This window comes from Nicotiana attenuata, chromosome 6 (assembly GCF_001879085.1).
Source record: "Nicotiana attenuata strain UT chromosome 6, NIATTr2, whole genome shotgun sequence".
Lineage (NCBI taxonomy): Eukaryota > Viridiplantae > Streptophyta > Magnoliopsida > Solanales > Solanaceae > Nicotiana > Nicotiana attenuata.
Genome location: NC_031994.1, coordinates 94,792,178 through 94,807,632, shown reverse-complemented (window position 1 = coordinate 94,807,632; position 15,455 = coordinate 94,792,178). Strand labels below are relative to the sequence as shown.

General features: G+C 38.0%; 1 protein-coding gene across 2 annotated transcripts; it reads right to left on the bottom strand.

Annotated features, from left to right (window-relative positions):
* LOC109227515 (uncharacterized WD repeat-containing protein C2A9.03-like) lies at positions 10,115 to 14,863 on the bottom strand. Of its 2 annotated transcripts, none has more exons than XM_019392710.1 (10): positions 14,687 to 14,863; positions 13,379 to 13,525; positions 13,086 to 13,253; positions 12,913 to 12,999; positions 12,431 to 12,565; positions 12,227 to 12,337; positions 11,729 to 11,820; positions 11,541 to 11,646; positions 10,966 to 11,052; positions 10,115 to 10,882 (listed from the first exon to the last, which is right to left on the bottom strand). In XM_019392710.1, exons 2-10 carry the CDS (start codon positions 13,514 to 13,516, stop codon positions 10,469 to 10,471), a joined length of 1,338 nt encoding a protein of 445 aa, XP_019248255.1. In that variant the 5' UTR covers positions 13,517 to 13,525; positions 14,687 to 14,863; the 3' UTR covers positions 10,115 to 10,468. The 2 variants fall into 2 exon arrangements, with proteins under 2 accessions (XP_019248255.1, XP_019248256.1); XM_019392711.1 differs by lacking the exon at positions 14,687 to 14,863 and adding an exon at positions 14,438 to 14,651.

Genomic DNA, 15,455 nt, shown 5'->3' with positions numbered 1-15,455 from the left:
TGGGGTCGTGATAATATCACAACACAATAATAACTCGCACCACAAGTGACCATATGTCACAACTTGCCAAAATCAACAATACTAAAGGTACCATAACATATAGCCAACAACTCAACCACAATGTGAACAATAATCTCAATAATAACAAAATGAATGAGAATTACTCAACAATAAAGGAGATAACAAAGGCAATTAAGGCATATAAGAGAATGTTTGACTATAAGGGATAGAACATGTGATACCAATATCGAGTAAAGCATGTAAGAGAAATTTAAGAATGGAAGATATAACATGGTATTACAATGATAGGTTACATGTACTTCGATTATAAGTACTTTACTTTTTGTTTTGACGATCTAACAAACTTTCTATCCAGAACCAGATAAGGAACCTATTACATATTCACAAGATCTCAAGTTCACAAGACTCCAGGTTGGAACTCAGTGCGGAATATGATTCAACTCCTCAGAGTGGAAGGAACGGCCAAGGGACCAGGTCTCTATCAGTTCCCGAGAAAACTGTACGAAGTCAACTCTGCAGCTGGAAAGTTGTTGCCTGCACACGCCACTGTGTAGAACAGTGTTGCAATCAACTTTCCAGAGAAAATCTCTTACCTACCTTGATTTCATCATTGTTAATGAGGTCACACATGTATATATGCATTCAAGGAAGGTAAAACAACTCACTTGAACACTTGGAAATCTTACACAAGCTCACACACGTGACCATTCAGCTAGCAAGGTTCAAGTGCCTCAAGAACAAAGAGCAAAGCAACTACGAACCAGTTCCCACATCGAGTTATTGTGTGTCCTTAGTTGAGTTGTAACTTTGTAATAGCTCTTCGAATTTAATTCCTATCCGGCTTATTTAGAAGCACTTTATAGGAACATCTTTGTAAACCTTAAACCTACGTGTTTAAGTCTTGGCTAGAGTTAGTCAAGTTTCAAAGTCTTTGTAATAGAGTTATTGCAAAGTGGCTTGTAATAGGTGTATTACAAGTTAGTGAGGGATTAAGAGTTTAATTCCTAGGTTGCATAGGTTGTAATCTGAAAGTTGCTCAGTAGTAAAATTGAAATGGTACAAAGGTAGGTCGTGGTTTTTAATTCCATTGAGCTGGGAGTTTTCCACATAAAATTCCTCCTGTAATTTAACTTCTGTTCTATGTGTGTGTGTGTGTGTAACTATCGAAACTAATAGAGAACATGGTTCTCTATAGAAGTTGGTGGACCTATATATTCTAACATACAACTTTTTATTAAATGCATGAAAGAGTCTAAGAGTCTAAACATGTCAAAACACCACATATAATCCCGTGTACAGACTCGTCACCTCGTGTACACGTCTTTCACATAATCCAAATAAACAAATCAACCCAAGTCCTAAAGGGTAGTTCCCCCACATAAAGTTAGGCAATATACTTACCTCAAACAAGCCAAATCAATCCCTAATAAGCCTTTCCCGCATAAATCATATCTGGACAGCTCGAATCTAGCCAAAATAACTTAATACCATAAATACAAGCCATAGGAAGAAATTTCGGATAATAAAGTTTCAATCTTTAAAGAAAATCAAAAAGTCAACTCAAAACCACACCTCGGAACCCAACCAAACTTACAAAATCCGAACACTCATTCCGATTCGAGTCCAACCATATCAAAATTATCCAATTCCAACCTCAAAGCTACATAAATACGCCACAAAAATGGTTGAAGAGCAAAGAAGTATCCGCCAACGAGGCAAATCCATTTTTATCAAATTCAAACCCAAACTCAAACCCGACAATATGAGTCTAAGAACACCTAAGTCAACTCCTGTCAGACCTATGAACTCTCCAATTCTTCAAATTACCAACTTTCAACAAATAGAGCCAAAACCTTCTAGGAATATCCAAATTCAAAATAGAACATACATACAAGTCCAAAATCACAATAAGAACCTAGAGAAACCATCAAATCTCGATTCCATGGTCGATTACTCAAAAGTAAATTGTTGGTCAACTCTTCCAACTTAAAGCTTTCAAATTGAGAATTACTCTATAAAATCAATCCTAAACGTCCCGAAAATCAAAACCAACCATACACACAAGTCATAATATATCATGAAGCTACTCAAAGTATCAAACCACCAAAGGGAATGCTAATGCTCAAAATGACCGGTTGGGTCGTCATATGCTCCCCCACTTAAACATATGTCCATCCTCGAATGTGCCAATAATCGTTCCAAAACCATCAAATCCCTGTATAAGCTCGCCATACACATAGTCGCAGGTGATCTCGTATCATCTCAATCCATATAAGTTGATTAACATGATCTGATTGAAGATTCTTCCTTCGACCTTAGTCCACAAGCCTTAGAATGAAATTCCAACATCCAAAATTCTCTATAAAATTTGTTCTTTTTATATGTATATTGTACTGATTCCCACAAGTCGCATCAAGTCATAAACATAATCCCAACATATAACCACACGATGTACCGCATAACTCACGTACTCATAACTGTAACTTCCAACCACAATGGCTGCTCATTATCAAACTCAATACCAATGATGTACTTCATATCAGATAAAACCTCATTCTAAACCTTTGTAACATTGTAATGAAGAAAGAAACATGTAGAAATTCATATCCACCCATCAACTCAACAAGTTGTGGAGATCTCTCGCTTGACAAGAACCGTTGCCGAATTCTAAGCTGGCTTATGATATTATTCTTCCAAACATACCTTGACCAAATCTGATGGCACTAATTCCAAGTCCAATACCCCATTTAATCCAATACAAACTGTCGGCTGACATGCCACACCAAAGGCCATCTTGAACCACATACAAGGTTATCCTTTCACCAAACTCGCAACAACTCAAAAGTGACCAATAATGGAAGGAGAACCAAATAAGAGAACTGTCTAAGAAGTTCAACAGATACAACCACAAAGCCTAATGCTATGCACCTATCCCATAAGGGAGAAGCAAAACACACGAAATAAGTACAAGGATCATAACCTAACATAACTCCTCTATTCATAACCCCATCCAAACATACCGATCCATATGGAATACCCATCGAGCCATATTGCTCACAATCAACAAACACATGTGTATCGACAACAAGCATGCAAAGTTCTTGACCATAACTATGGAGAAACGGATAGCACAATATACCACAGACAGGAAAAGCATGACTATTGTGCAATAAGCAACTCAACACCCCAAGATCCATCTCGCTCAAATCTTGCCACAAGGCCTAAATAGAAACACATCATGCGTGTGAATAGTCGAGTAGTCCCACAACCCATCATAGCATAAGAGAGTAATATACAGAACATATTAGAGCATGAATAAGATCAATTCTAGCTGATGACACACCCCCAGCAATTGTTGTGATGAATAAAGAAATTCGATCCGATGTAGAATACACATTCTCATTAGTCCTACGAATGGGACCCCAAATCGATTTCAATTATCCCAAAAATAGGTAAATAACCTTCCAAAAGCCCACAGTGGAATATCCGTAACACATACTGTCAGTTGTCTAACCATTAACACATCTTCACAATCTGTAACCAAGGAATAGTCTGCCTCTAAGAACATCCAGTTTCTAAACCTCAATAATATAGGAATCTCCATATCTAATCCTAACTATCCCACTCAAATGACTGACACATCACTCTTACACTATCACCTCATGTGAAATACTCCCATAAGTCTTCCGCATTGGTTAGAGAATCTTTATCAATGGTTACCAATCATGCAATCTCTATAGTACCTATCAAACATTTGAAAGTCAAAATATAATCTGTCTTCTACAATACACACCTTTCTCAGACGATATCAGATAGTGCCAGCATCCTTCTAAACACCTGAAATCTCCCGTGCTATCTAGAACTCATGGCCCTCTTTTCGAAACTGAACTGCAACCTCGTCCATAAAATCTCAATCCCATACGGCGCATGCAGCTATCATACTATTATATGAAAGTGTGAGAATCTCATAATCAACTATGAATCACAAGTAGGCTAGACACCCCATCAACCAGAAACCTTTGACTTAACTTAAACCTCGAGAACATTGCAACAAGCAACAAATCCTCTATACTCGTAGAAGACATCAACCTCGAGTCGTGGTCAAGACCATCATAAACTGTTCGGAACTCATTTGCACATAACAAAGCCATCAGAACTAAATCCCTTTAAATCAACCAAGTCATGCAAATGTCAAAACCAAACTAAGAAATCGATCCTTTCCACTACTATGTTCATTCAAACCACTGCTAAGCTAACCCAGCTTTTTCGGATTCCTCTTGACTTGCCTTCAAGGTAACACTTCCCTTTCCCAGTACTCTACGGACCTTAATCAAAACTCACCCCAAGTGACCCTAACATGAAACCACATCATCCTAATACCCATAAGCCATTGTATTCCCTCTCACACACCCAATAGTAGTGCAAACCAAAATGCCAACTCTGATGAGACCTTCTATAAATCTGGAACTATTTCTTTTATCTCTCTAATACCGTAATGGAGAATATCTAATGATATAAAAGTACCACAAAACTAGGCACCATCCAATGCAAATCTCAAATCTTAGCCATAAACACATCCCGAAATCCTTAATTACCGCATATAAATCTTGAACCAATTAGAACCTTCTCGAGAGTCATACACCTTGCTCTAATCTCCAACGCACAACCGATATGCGTCGAACGACTTATGTTCTAGCAGCACATGAATACCCAAAAAGTAGCAACCAAGTTATTCCTTTTCCTTTCACACAACATCCATAATGACTTTCAAACCTAAATCGTTCCAAGATTTCCACATACCTATAAAGTATAGTACATCATGCACCCAGCAAATCCCTTGCTCGAATCATCCTTGAAGTCATCCTTTTCAAATTAAAACTAATCCACAAGCGTCCCTTAGTCCAGGAACAAATATAACACATGACCATGAAATATGATCACCAATAATAGACTCTTCCACTTGGCTCGAAGCCATAAAACACATCATTTGATAACCCATATCCTTCATAACTGTCATGATCTCGCATTTTATTCAGTTGAATTCTTCATAAGCCCATGTAGCATTATTCATAAAACACTCCAAATCATCTACCAAGTCTGACACTCATCCTTGTGACAATTGTGCGAACTTCCTCAAGCAACCCGAACTCTAGCACATACATTCCACTGGATAGAAGGAAAACTCTTCATAGAACACCATAAGGATCATACAACCTCAGACATTCTCGCAGGAGATAACCTAACCGCGTAGCCTCAAACCAATATCTCTCTATGACCCTACCATGGTCACAACCACTATGCAATCACTTAATCTTCCCGAGTCTATATTCATCAATAAGACATAAAAATCTACTTCATTACTCAAATGAACAACTGAAAGATCCACCAACACATCCATATCTTAAGACTATACAACATATCAAGACAAAAACCAAGCAGCCATAACCCGTTTCATACCAAGAAAATCCTTCCCTTAACATCTAGCCATATAGGCGCAGTCCTCAGTCACATAATACTCATCACACAGCTATATGGCCACTCACTTTGCCATCAATCCCCCTCCTAGAAATATTATCGGACGTAAAAGTTCAAAGGCACATACCCACACAACTGAAACTACCGAGCCCAAGTTGTGGTCTAAACTTGGCTTCAAGCCCTACAGACTGGCCTATCTTCACAATACAAAAACACACCTTGCTCCTCATCCATGACATCATAAGTCGTCGGTGCACAACTAATACCGAGTATTCAACATCACATACGAGTGAATGGAAAGAAATCGAAGTATAAGCTCCAAGATTAATCAATATCGCACGATAAGGAAAGAAAGAAGGTGGAGTTTTGTAGATGCCGTATAGCCTTCGAAGATATGTATGGACATCATCATACCGATCCGCAAGACTCTACTAGACATTTGCTCATGACTCGTAAAACATATAAACCTAAAGCACTGATACCAACTTGTCATGACCCGAAATTCCACCTAGTCGTGATGGAACTAACCCCAACATGCTAGGTAAGTCAAACAAAGAATAATATAACTCAAGTGAAAGGTCATCAATAACAATAAATAGAATAGCTGAATTCTATACAACATCCCAAAGATTGGTAGTACAAGTGATGAGCCACTATGATTTTTGGATTAGCAACTTGTACAAAAATAAATACAATATTTGTTTGAAATACACATGAACGGATGCAAACTTCCTAAACAGCCAAGAACAAGTGGTAGCTATATCCGAAAAACAGGTACAACTTTAATGCTAGCCTCATTCATTCACAGCAACTCAGCTCCAAAATCTGCACGCAAGGTGTAGAAGTGTAGTACAAGTATGACCTACCCCATTTACTCAGTAAGTATCCTGACTGGCCTCGGTGAAGTAGTGACGAGTTCTCTGGTCAAGGATACTCACTTTACATAACTTGTACAACTCAATAATATATGCATGCACCCAGCAACAATATCAAATTTAAGCATGAAATACATGTACAACCAAACAGTGCACATAGAGGAGATGTGCGCAAGTCTCTTGGCAGTTCAGCATATAAAGAAGATATGCATTTAATATTAGATAATACGTCAACAATTTCATATAAAGAAGATATGCACAGGTGTTGTTCCAGTTTAATAGCTCAACATATACAGAAGATATGCGTCTAACATCATTAAATCATCAAAGCTTGCATATAGAGAAGATATATGTAAAATGTCAAATAATCCTTCAACAGTTCCATATAAGAGAAGATATGCATGAAATATCAAGTCAAGTCACATAGATCCATATGTAGAGAAGTTATGTACCGTGAATATCCTATCATGTAAGGCAACATATATAGAAGATATGCATAAAGGTATGTATACATTCCGGAGCTAGAATATAGAGAAGATATGCAGTAAAATCATGTATACATCTAAGGAGTTTGTTAATAGAGAAGAGATGCAAAGTCTAACCAAGGATCAATTTTCCAAAATTATGTCAACCAGGAACCTGTCGGTTTCTTACAACCTACGTGCACCTCATTAAGAGAGAAACATGAGAGGGTGACCCTAGGGGGGTGGATCCTTATCCACACGCTGCACAAACAACTCACATGCCATAATCATACGAACAACTCATGTGCCTTAATAACCAGTCCATCACACGGAAAACATGTACAAGAATATATGTGTATGAATAACGGATATCAAATGACATACTCATGGACTGAAGAAGATAGCATACTATGGTGTATGCGTATATGAGTGAACAACTACAACTTAGATCAGGCGGATACACTATACAATAAAGAATATCATGCTCAAACAGAGAATCAACACCTAGCCATGATCTCTGGCGTGATTCACGAAGTTCACGTAGTCATACAAATATATAAAGCATGATAGCAAGAAGCACAGTATCCAAATCAAGACATAGTACAGCCTAAAGACTACTCCGATCATGAATCATACATAACACCCGTATATATACTCGTCACCTCGCATATACGTCGCATCTCACATATTTCAATTAAGCAAACATATTCTATCCTAAGGGTTATTCCATCAACAAGATTAGGCATGATACTTACCTCATCAAGGCTAGCCTTCAACCACAATTCGCTTAGAAATCTCTCTCTATTCCTCCAATCACGCAAATCTAAGCCAATCATTAGTTAAGAAAGTCAAACAATGATGTAGAAAGCGATCCCAATACATAAAGCTTCGATCTTTGAAGAATTCTCGAAAGTCAACAAAAGTCTACCCGGGCCCGCGTGCCCAAAATCCGGAACCAATACCAAAATTCGATGACCCATAACTTGCCGAGTCCAAATATATGATTAAATTCTAAAACTAAGTCCAAATCTGTATTCAAATTCTCAAAATATACTCTCGTAAAGTGTAGTCAAAACCCCAAATTCCATGTTTTGGGTGTTAATAATTCATGTAGGTTCTTTAAATAATACCAAAATTGAGTAAAATAACTTACCTAAAGTCTTGTGTAAAAATCTCCATTAAAAATCGCCCTCTCCAAGCCTAGGGTTCAAAATATGAGAAATGAGCTCAAAATTCCGAAATATAGAACTTAAATCACTGACCGAAGTAACTCTTCGAGATCGCGGCCAAAGCCACGCGATCGTGATGCACAATCAGCGTCCAGAATGACAAGCGGGAACGCAACTTAGTCAACACGAACGTGAAGGCCAACGAGCCTCAACTCTCCGCGAACGCGGGTCTCCAAACGCAAACGTGATAGCCTGCCTCGCCCAACCAACTCCTCCTCGTGATTGCAGCGTCACATACGCGATCACATTTCACCCCTTCCAGCTCCCTTCCGTGATCACATGGGTACAAATTGCAATCATGATATACATAATCTCCACCATCGCTAAAACCCTCTACGACCGTGTCAAGACCTTCGCGATTGGGGTGCACACCTGATCACGAGAAACCAACAACCTCAAAGTGGTTCAAAACGATTCGAAACTACCCCAAATAACACACAACCCCTCAGGACCCCGTCCAATCATGCCAATAATTAGAAATACATTATCTAAACGTATCCAAAGGCTCGAAGCACCACAAATAATATCAAAACCGCGAATCGAAGATCAAATCATTCTGTTAACTTCTAAACCTTCGCCGGGAGGAATTATTTGAAATTTCGGAGAGTTTTGGGACACTTAGTCCCTAAATGAGAGCTTAAGTGTTGGAAATTTGACCGTAGTTGGAACAGTGTGAAGACGGCCTCAGAATGGAATTCCGATGGTTCCGTTCGCTCCGTTGAGTGATTTCGGGCTTAGGGGCGTGATCGGACTCCGCCAAATGCGTATGAATTACACTTAAACATTCTGGATCACAACCAAACTTTGCACACAAGTTCCGATCTACTAAATGAACCTACACAAGGTCTCAAAACCACAATAGGAGTCTGATAATACTAAGCCAACTTCCGGTCAAATGTATAAATTCTTCAATTTGCCAATTTTCGAGAAATAGAGCCAAAACCTTCTAGGAATATCCAAATTTAAAACCGAACATACGTCCATGTCCAAAATCACCATACGAACCTAAAACCATCAAATCCCGATTCTAATATCGTTTACTCAAAAGTTAAACTTTGATCAACTCTTCTAACTTAAAGCTTCCAAATTGAGAATTACTTTATCAAACCAATCCTGAACTTCCCGAAAATCAAAACCATCCAGACACACAAGTCATTATACATCATCTAAAGCTACTCAATAATCTCAAACCACCGAACGAAATGCTAACGCTCAAAACGACCATCGGATCGTTACAATACTCTACAACAATTTGGAGTATACCCATGAATAATTGAAAATGTTCAAATATATTCCTTTTTGACTTCTACTACAACAGAAAAATCAGACCAATTTTTTTACCGTGATAAATCGTTAGTAGGAATATATTCGAGACGTCTTTATGAGTCAGAAAGATAACAGACGGCAATCCATAAGGCAAATTGCAAGCCTCAAGGGAATATTTGGACGTTTTCAGATACATTTCTGCAAACTTGGAGCACATAATTTCTTTTCTTTTCTTTTCTGGACAGCACATAATTTCTTGCAAACTTTAGATAAGCTACACGCTAATTGACAAATTTAAGAGATAACCGGCTGATGTAAAGCGAGCAAATGTGATAAATCCTTCCTGCCTCTCATACGAACCGAATTAAATTAATACATGCATGGTACATATGATTTTTTCATATAATTGTTTGTTCTTCAGACATATTTAAAGCAGTCACATGATGTCTAATACAATTTCTAGAAAACTATTATTCACTTATTTTTATATTTCATGTAAGTTGCAATAAGACGTACATTAGGTTACGAAAAATAACAATTTCAAAAATTAATGTACATGACTTGAAAAATCATAGCGATGGTCCCTAATCAAATAAGAAAGTTAAGCAGCAGAAAAAATGACTCCTATGTTGTCACTTATGTTGCTCAAAAATTTGATGCAGACATCACGGATGGCCAAGTTTTCTTTTTCCCCTTCGACAATGCATGTTGAAATTGCCAAACCAACCCCCGTCTTTTTATGTGTAATTCATAGAGGGATTAGTGAAGATTATGTAAAGCAACATAGGCTTAACAAAGTCGATTCAATTCAACTGCTTCACTAACAAATGGAATGAACATCCAACCACCAATAGCCACACATTATACACACACAAGGTCACATTTGTAGTCTCTGCCCAAGGAAACCACCCTTGTTTTCTTGTTCACTTCTGGAGCTAGCGTTGTATACATCCCTCCACTCCTTATATTGACATTTGAACCGGTGCACAACACTTTATGAGACATACCTAACTAGCAAAGTGTAACAAAATATACACCTAAATCTATTACTACCTCTGTCTATACTACTGGTTTACTAAGCTGTGCCAGAACCACTTGTAGGGGGAAATGAACACACCCAAACCAGCCAACGGAGTTCTCAGATTATTGTGTCAAGGTAGGAATAATTGTGGCGGCGTCCAAACTCAAGGAGGCTACCATATGTACGATCCCAAACTCCAACGAACAGTGACTCTGTATCAGGACTGAAAGACATGCCGGATATCTCACCGAAAAAATCAATTTCTTGCTCCTCCTCATACCCACTTTTTACATCAAAAACATGGACGAAATCCGCAGGCTCGGCCATAGCCATATATCTTCCATCAGATGTGTAGCGGATCGACCGAATAGCTCCAAGGTTACCCTTCAAAGCAGTGACTGACTTGGATAAGTTCCGTAAATCCCATATTCTGCAGGTTTTATCTTGGTTCCCAGTTGCAAAAGTTATGCCATCAGGATGCCATGCTGATGCAAATGAGTAGTCTACATGTCCACACAAAGGAGCGACAGTCTGCGAGTTTCATTATCCGACAGCTATCAGACATTGAATGTCGATGATCTGTATATCAAGAGGGAGAAATAATGTGCACGTACCTTTCCGTTCCTCGAGTCAACTAATATACCTTCAGGATCATCCCCAACTACTACGAGAAGCTTACCATCAGGGCTCAGTGACGTATGCTAAGATCATAAAATAGGAAAACAAAGTAAACAACGTCAATATCCAAAATGAAGACAATAGCCTTATAAAAAGAGTTGATCAAGATAGAAAATATATTATTCCACGTAAGTAAAAACAGTATAAAATGTAGTTAAAGAACCTAGATAAAAGTATCTAAGGAAAGGGCATAGGTTTTCTTTACTCAAATAGAAAGGGCATGGGTTTTCTTCATGCAACATGAAACATCATGACACAGCCTTGATCCTAAAGACCAGTCAGCAACATTACAATTCCAAAGTAAAAAATTTATAATAAAAAATCCTACCAATGCTGCATCACAATCCACATGAATAATAGCAGACAACATCTAGTAACAGAAATGCTGCGTAAACGCAGGATTTGGAGGGAAAAAAATTCTTGAGGAATACCCATCGTCAGAGATGCATTTAGAGGCATTCATGATCCTATAAACAAACGTGTGCAGAGAGGAGACAAGGCACAAACTTACATTTACTGGCCAGGAAAAGCGAAAATGCTTGGACAACTGAAATTTCTCCATATCAAAATCTCTAACTCCACAATCGTTATTTGAAGCAATAAAATGTAGTGCGCCACTGAGAAGCAAAAGATATCTTAATTAGCTTCATTGTCATTAAGAATAGTGAATTTAAGCAATATGCCGTATAAACACAATACCTGGCAGTGTTATAAATGTCAACAGCATTAGTAATGGCATTATCATCATATGTAGTCCTGGAGCAGAAACAAACTCCGGGCCTATCTAGATACTGCATATTTCAAGAACATTAATTCCACGTTAAATTAGTTTTCACTTTCTGAAGGTGAAGATCAAAACAGTAAACCCAGAAGGAAATGAATTTTTTCCACATTGTTATATCATATCTTTACGTTCTACAAGAAACATTCTTCTTAAATTCTAAGTAATATTTACTATCAGATAAATGTGTTAAAATGCAACATACAACAACAATGTTACAATTTGATAATATGTGGGTCTGTCAAGTGGCAACCATATATCGACTTAAACCAATTCACATCTATCGTAAACCTAATCCTAGCATAAAAGAAACAAGTACACAAACAAAAAGCGAAGAATAAATGCTGCCACTGTGAATGGCAAAAGCTAATCCAAGAAAAACCAAATGCAGAAACCAATGTAAGGGAATGACATACCTTGCAAATAAGTTCCCCTTGAAATCCCCCAGCAACAAGCAAGTTATCTTTCACTGCAAGTGTGCTGACTTGTGTCTGCGTAAATCCTTCTAAAAGGCTTCCAGGATGTTTCTACAATGGAAAAGAAGCAAGAAAATGTGGAAGGTTATAATTGAATGTGTCCTAAACTAAATGTTTGTTAGATTCCATGTCCAAAACACTCACCTCACATGGTGCTACATGCCCTGATACATTGAGAACTTCGTTTTTAGCGCAAGTCAAGGATGACCAATGAATGACGGAGAAATGTGACATAAGGTACACATCATGCTTGGAAGTTGCCCAGACCAAGTTCCTCAGCTATATACACACGACAAAAAACTTTAGAATAGGTTTTGTTCTTGCCAGAAAGCATGATAGCATGCACTTCAATTAAAAGTAGACAATTAACAAACATGCAAATTTAACTGATTTGTTGGCTCAACTAGGGTAACAGTATCATGCAGCACAAAAATTTTGATATAGGTTACAAACACATTACGATTCTTGTCTCTGTCGCTCTGGTATTCAGTCTTTATGCCAGTAAACCCACAAAAATGATATCTTAAAAATGGTGTGAACTTGTTCTCCATATAAGGGCCTAGTCCCTCGCATACAGTGAAGGAAGCTGAATGTAAAGAAAAATGTGACAAGGGCCAGTACCTTACCTGGAAGTGTAAAATTGTTGATTTAACAGATCGTGAATTACGTCTGAATTCATAATATGAATAATCTTTCTTTGTGGCTCTGCATTCCTGTTGACAAGCAAAAAGAAACAAAGACAACAATGTCAGCAATGGGCACAGAGCTGATGAAGTAAGAAAACCACAAACACATTTACCTTCTCTGATGCCTCCCCAGATTGAGGAATATTCTCATAGTTCTTATACTGCTCTAATCTCGTTTGCCTGTATTTCTCCCTGGTTATGCTAAGCCTTTCCCAGGGAATCCCTTGAATGTCTTTGCCTCTCCTTGCCTCAGCAGCAGAGGTATCTTGCATTTTATTATTCTAATCCAGAAACAAACAAACAACATATTGAAGTTTAAAAAATTTACGCACACTCATCACAACAACTGCATAAATCTAACAAGTCCTTGTATAAATAAATGATTTTCAGGGAGGAATTCACAAACCATGTAGTCATACTCATCTACATCTGAATCAGAGCCACCCATGTCTCTGCCGTGGAACTCATCCATATCGTCATCTATATCCTCCATTTCATATTCATCTGCCATGTATTCAGCATCATCTCCCGGTTGGTGGGACATGTTTTATCCCTATTAAATGACCAAAAACAACATTGGTGAAAGTTAAATACACCAGAGTTGAGATAATGTGCAAGGAAATACAAATCCAAATCCAAGTATGGCACCAGACAAGCACACAGCTTTTCAGTAGTAAAGGATCAGTCAACATCCATTTGATGAAAGACGGTTATCTTGTCCTTCTAACATTATGTGATTGTACGAATACAGTGTTGACGCACATTGTGCAATAGAAAAAAAGAGAACAGAAGATAGATGCAAAGAAACAAGGAGGCACGAAACATGCACAACATAGTCTTCTCTCTATCCAGGAATCTAATTAAAAGCAGCTCCTTATCAAACTCAAAGCCAGACATAGGGAAGACTCCAATTTGCATAAAGGATCATAACAAGTAAACTACAATTGCTGAAATAAAATTTTCAACTCTATTTTGATCTGGTTCGAAAAGTAGAGAAGTTGGCCTAAATCACAATAGCAGACTAAAGTCCAATACTTGAAGAATGGTCATGCTTCAAAATTCAACTAATACTAAATAGACTCACAGTAACGAGTTTAGCTTCTATATAAAGATTTCAATCAAATCCGCGCAGAGGGAAAAACGCTAAGTGATTTCTTCCTATCTCCCCCAAGCATTAGTGGTCAGAGTTACTAGAGAGTTACTTGGTACCTAGTGGGAGGTAGCTCTGGTGGAATTAGCCGAGGTGTGCATAAGCTTACCCGAACACCACCGTCATAAAAAAAATGGATTTTGATCAATGAAATAAAGTCAAGTTTTAACATTGATAAGTGAATACAGCTAAGGAAGTCTAAAAGAAAATTAACAAGTATTATTCCCAACATCAGATTTTATTGCCAGCCAAAAAGGAACATTCTGGATTACTAATACGAACGCGCAAAGTACAACAGAGAAAATTGGTCCAGACCGTAAAAGCTAATACGAGTTCACGAAATCCACAATTAATCAAACCCTAAAACTGGCGAGAGCTTGAAGAGTGATACAAGGAGATTAATTATATGCATAATTAATGCCTCAAAGGCGGATGAACACACAAATGAACCCGAATATTTCACAGAGTAAAATTCACATTCGAAAAGGGGGGGAAAGGGAGAAAATTGTTAATTACTATTTACAAACATAAAAATAAGCGTGCAATTGTTCACAAATTTCTGACCTTAAGATAAAAGAGAACGCAGACGAAAGGCAAAATCAAGCTCAGTTTAATATCGATCCGAAATTAGGAAGAAAAAATCAGAGGGTATTATTACACATGAGAATTAGATTATTAGTTAAAGTAAGAAATTAAAGCTGTTTAAGGCCGGTAGATCGTGATAGGTTTGGAAGAGAGAGATAATACGTAATATCTATCTATCTTTATCCACTACTTCTCATGATATGATATGATGGTCCCTACTCCCTACTAAAATGTGCACTGAAACGGACAACTTCGACGTTAAATTTTTGTCAAGTAATTTGCCTAGGTCGGTTACACTGAAGGTAATCCATCGTCCTAAATCAAATACTGCCCCCTCACTGTGCCCTCATTTTAAGACGGTATGTAGTATTTGTTATTTTCGCTGGAATTTTAATATAAGCGTGTACGGTCAAAATCGGGTTTGCCTAATTTTATATGATTGACCGAAATCGGGGTAGAAGATCTAGGCTCAGCCTTGGTTATATCGGGTCATGGTACGCATATGGGTTGGTAAGCTCGTGGATCACTGGCCGATCAAGATCGAGACTAGCCGTGGTCGAGACCGAAGTAAAAAAGAAATCGACTGAGGTCGAAGGAAGCCTGCCAGGTCGAATAACATAAAGCCGAGATATCCGTGATCGGGCAAGGATCGCGGCGGAGATCTCGACACATATCAAGTCATGACCGGTTATTTAGCTCATCATGGGATTTACTTCCGTAATTAGATTTATGCCATAAATAAGATCCA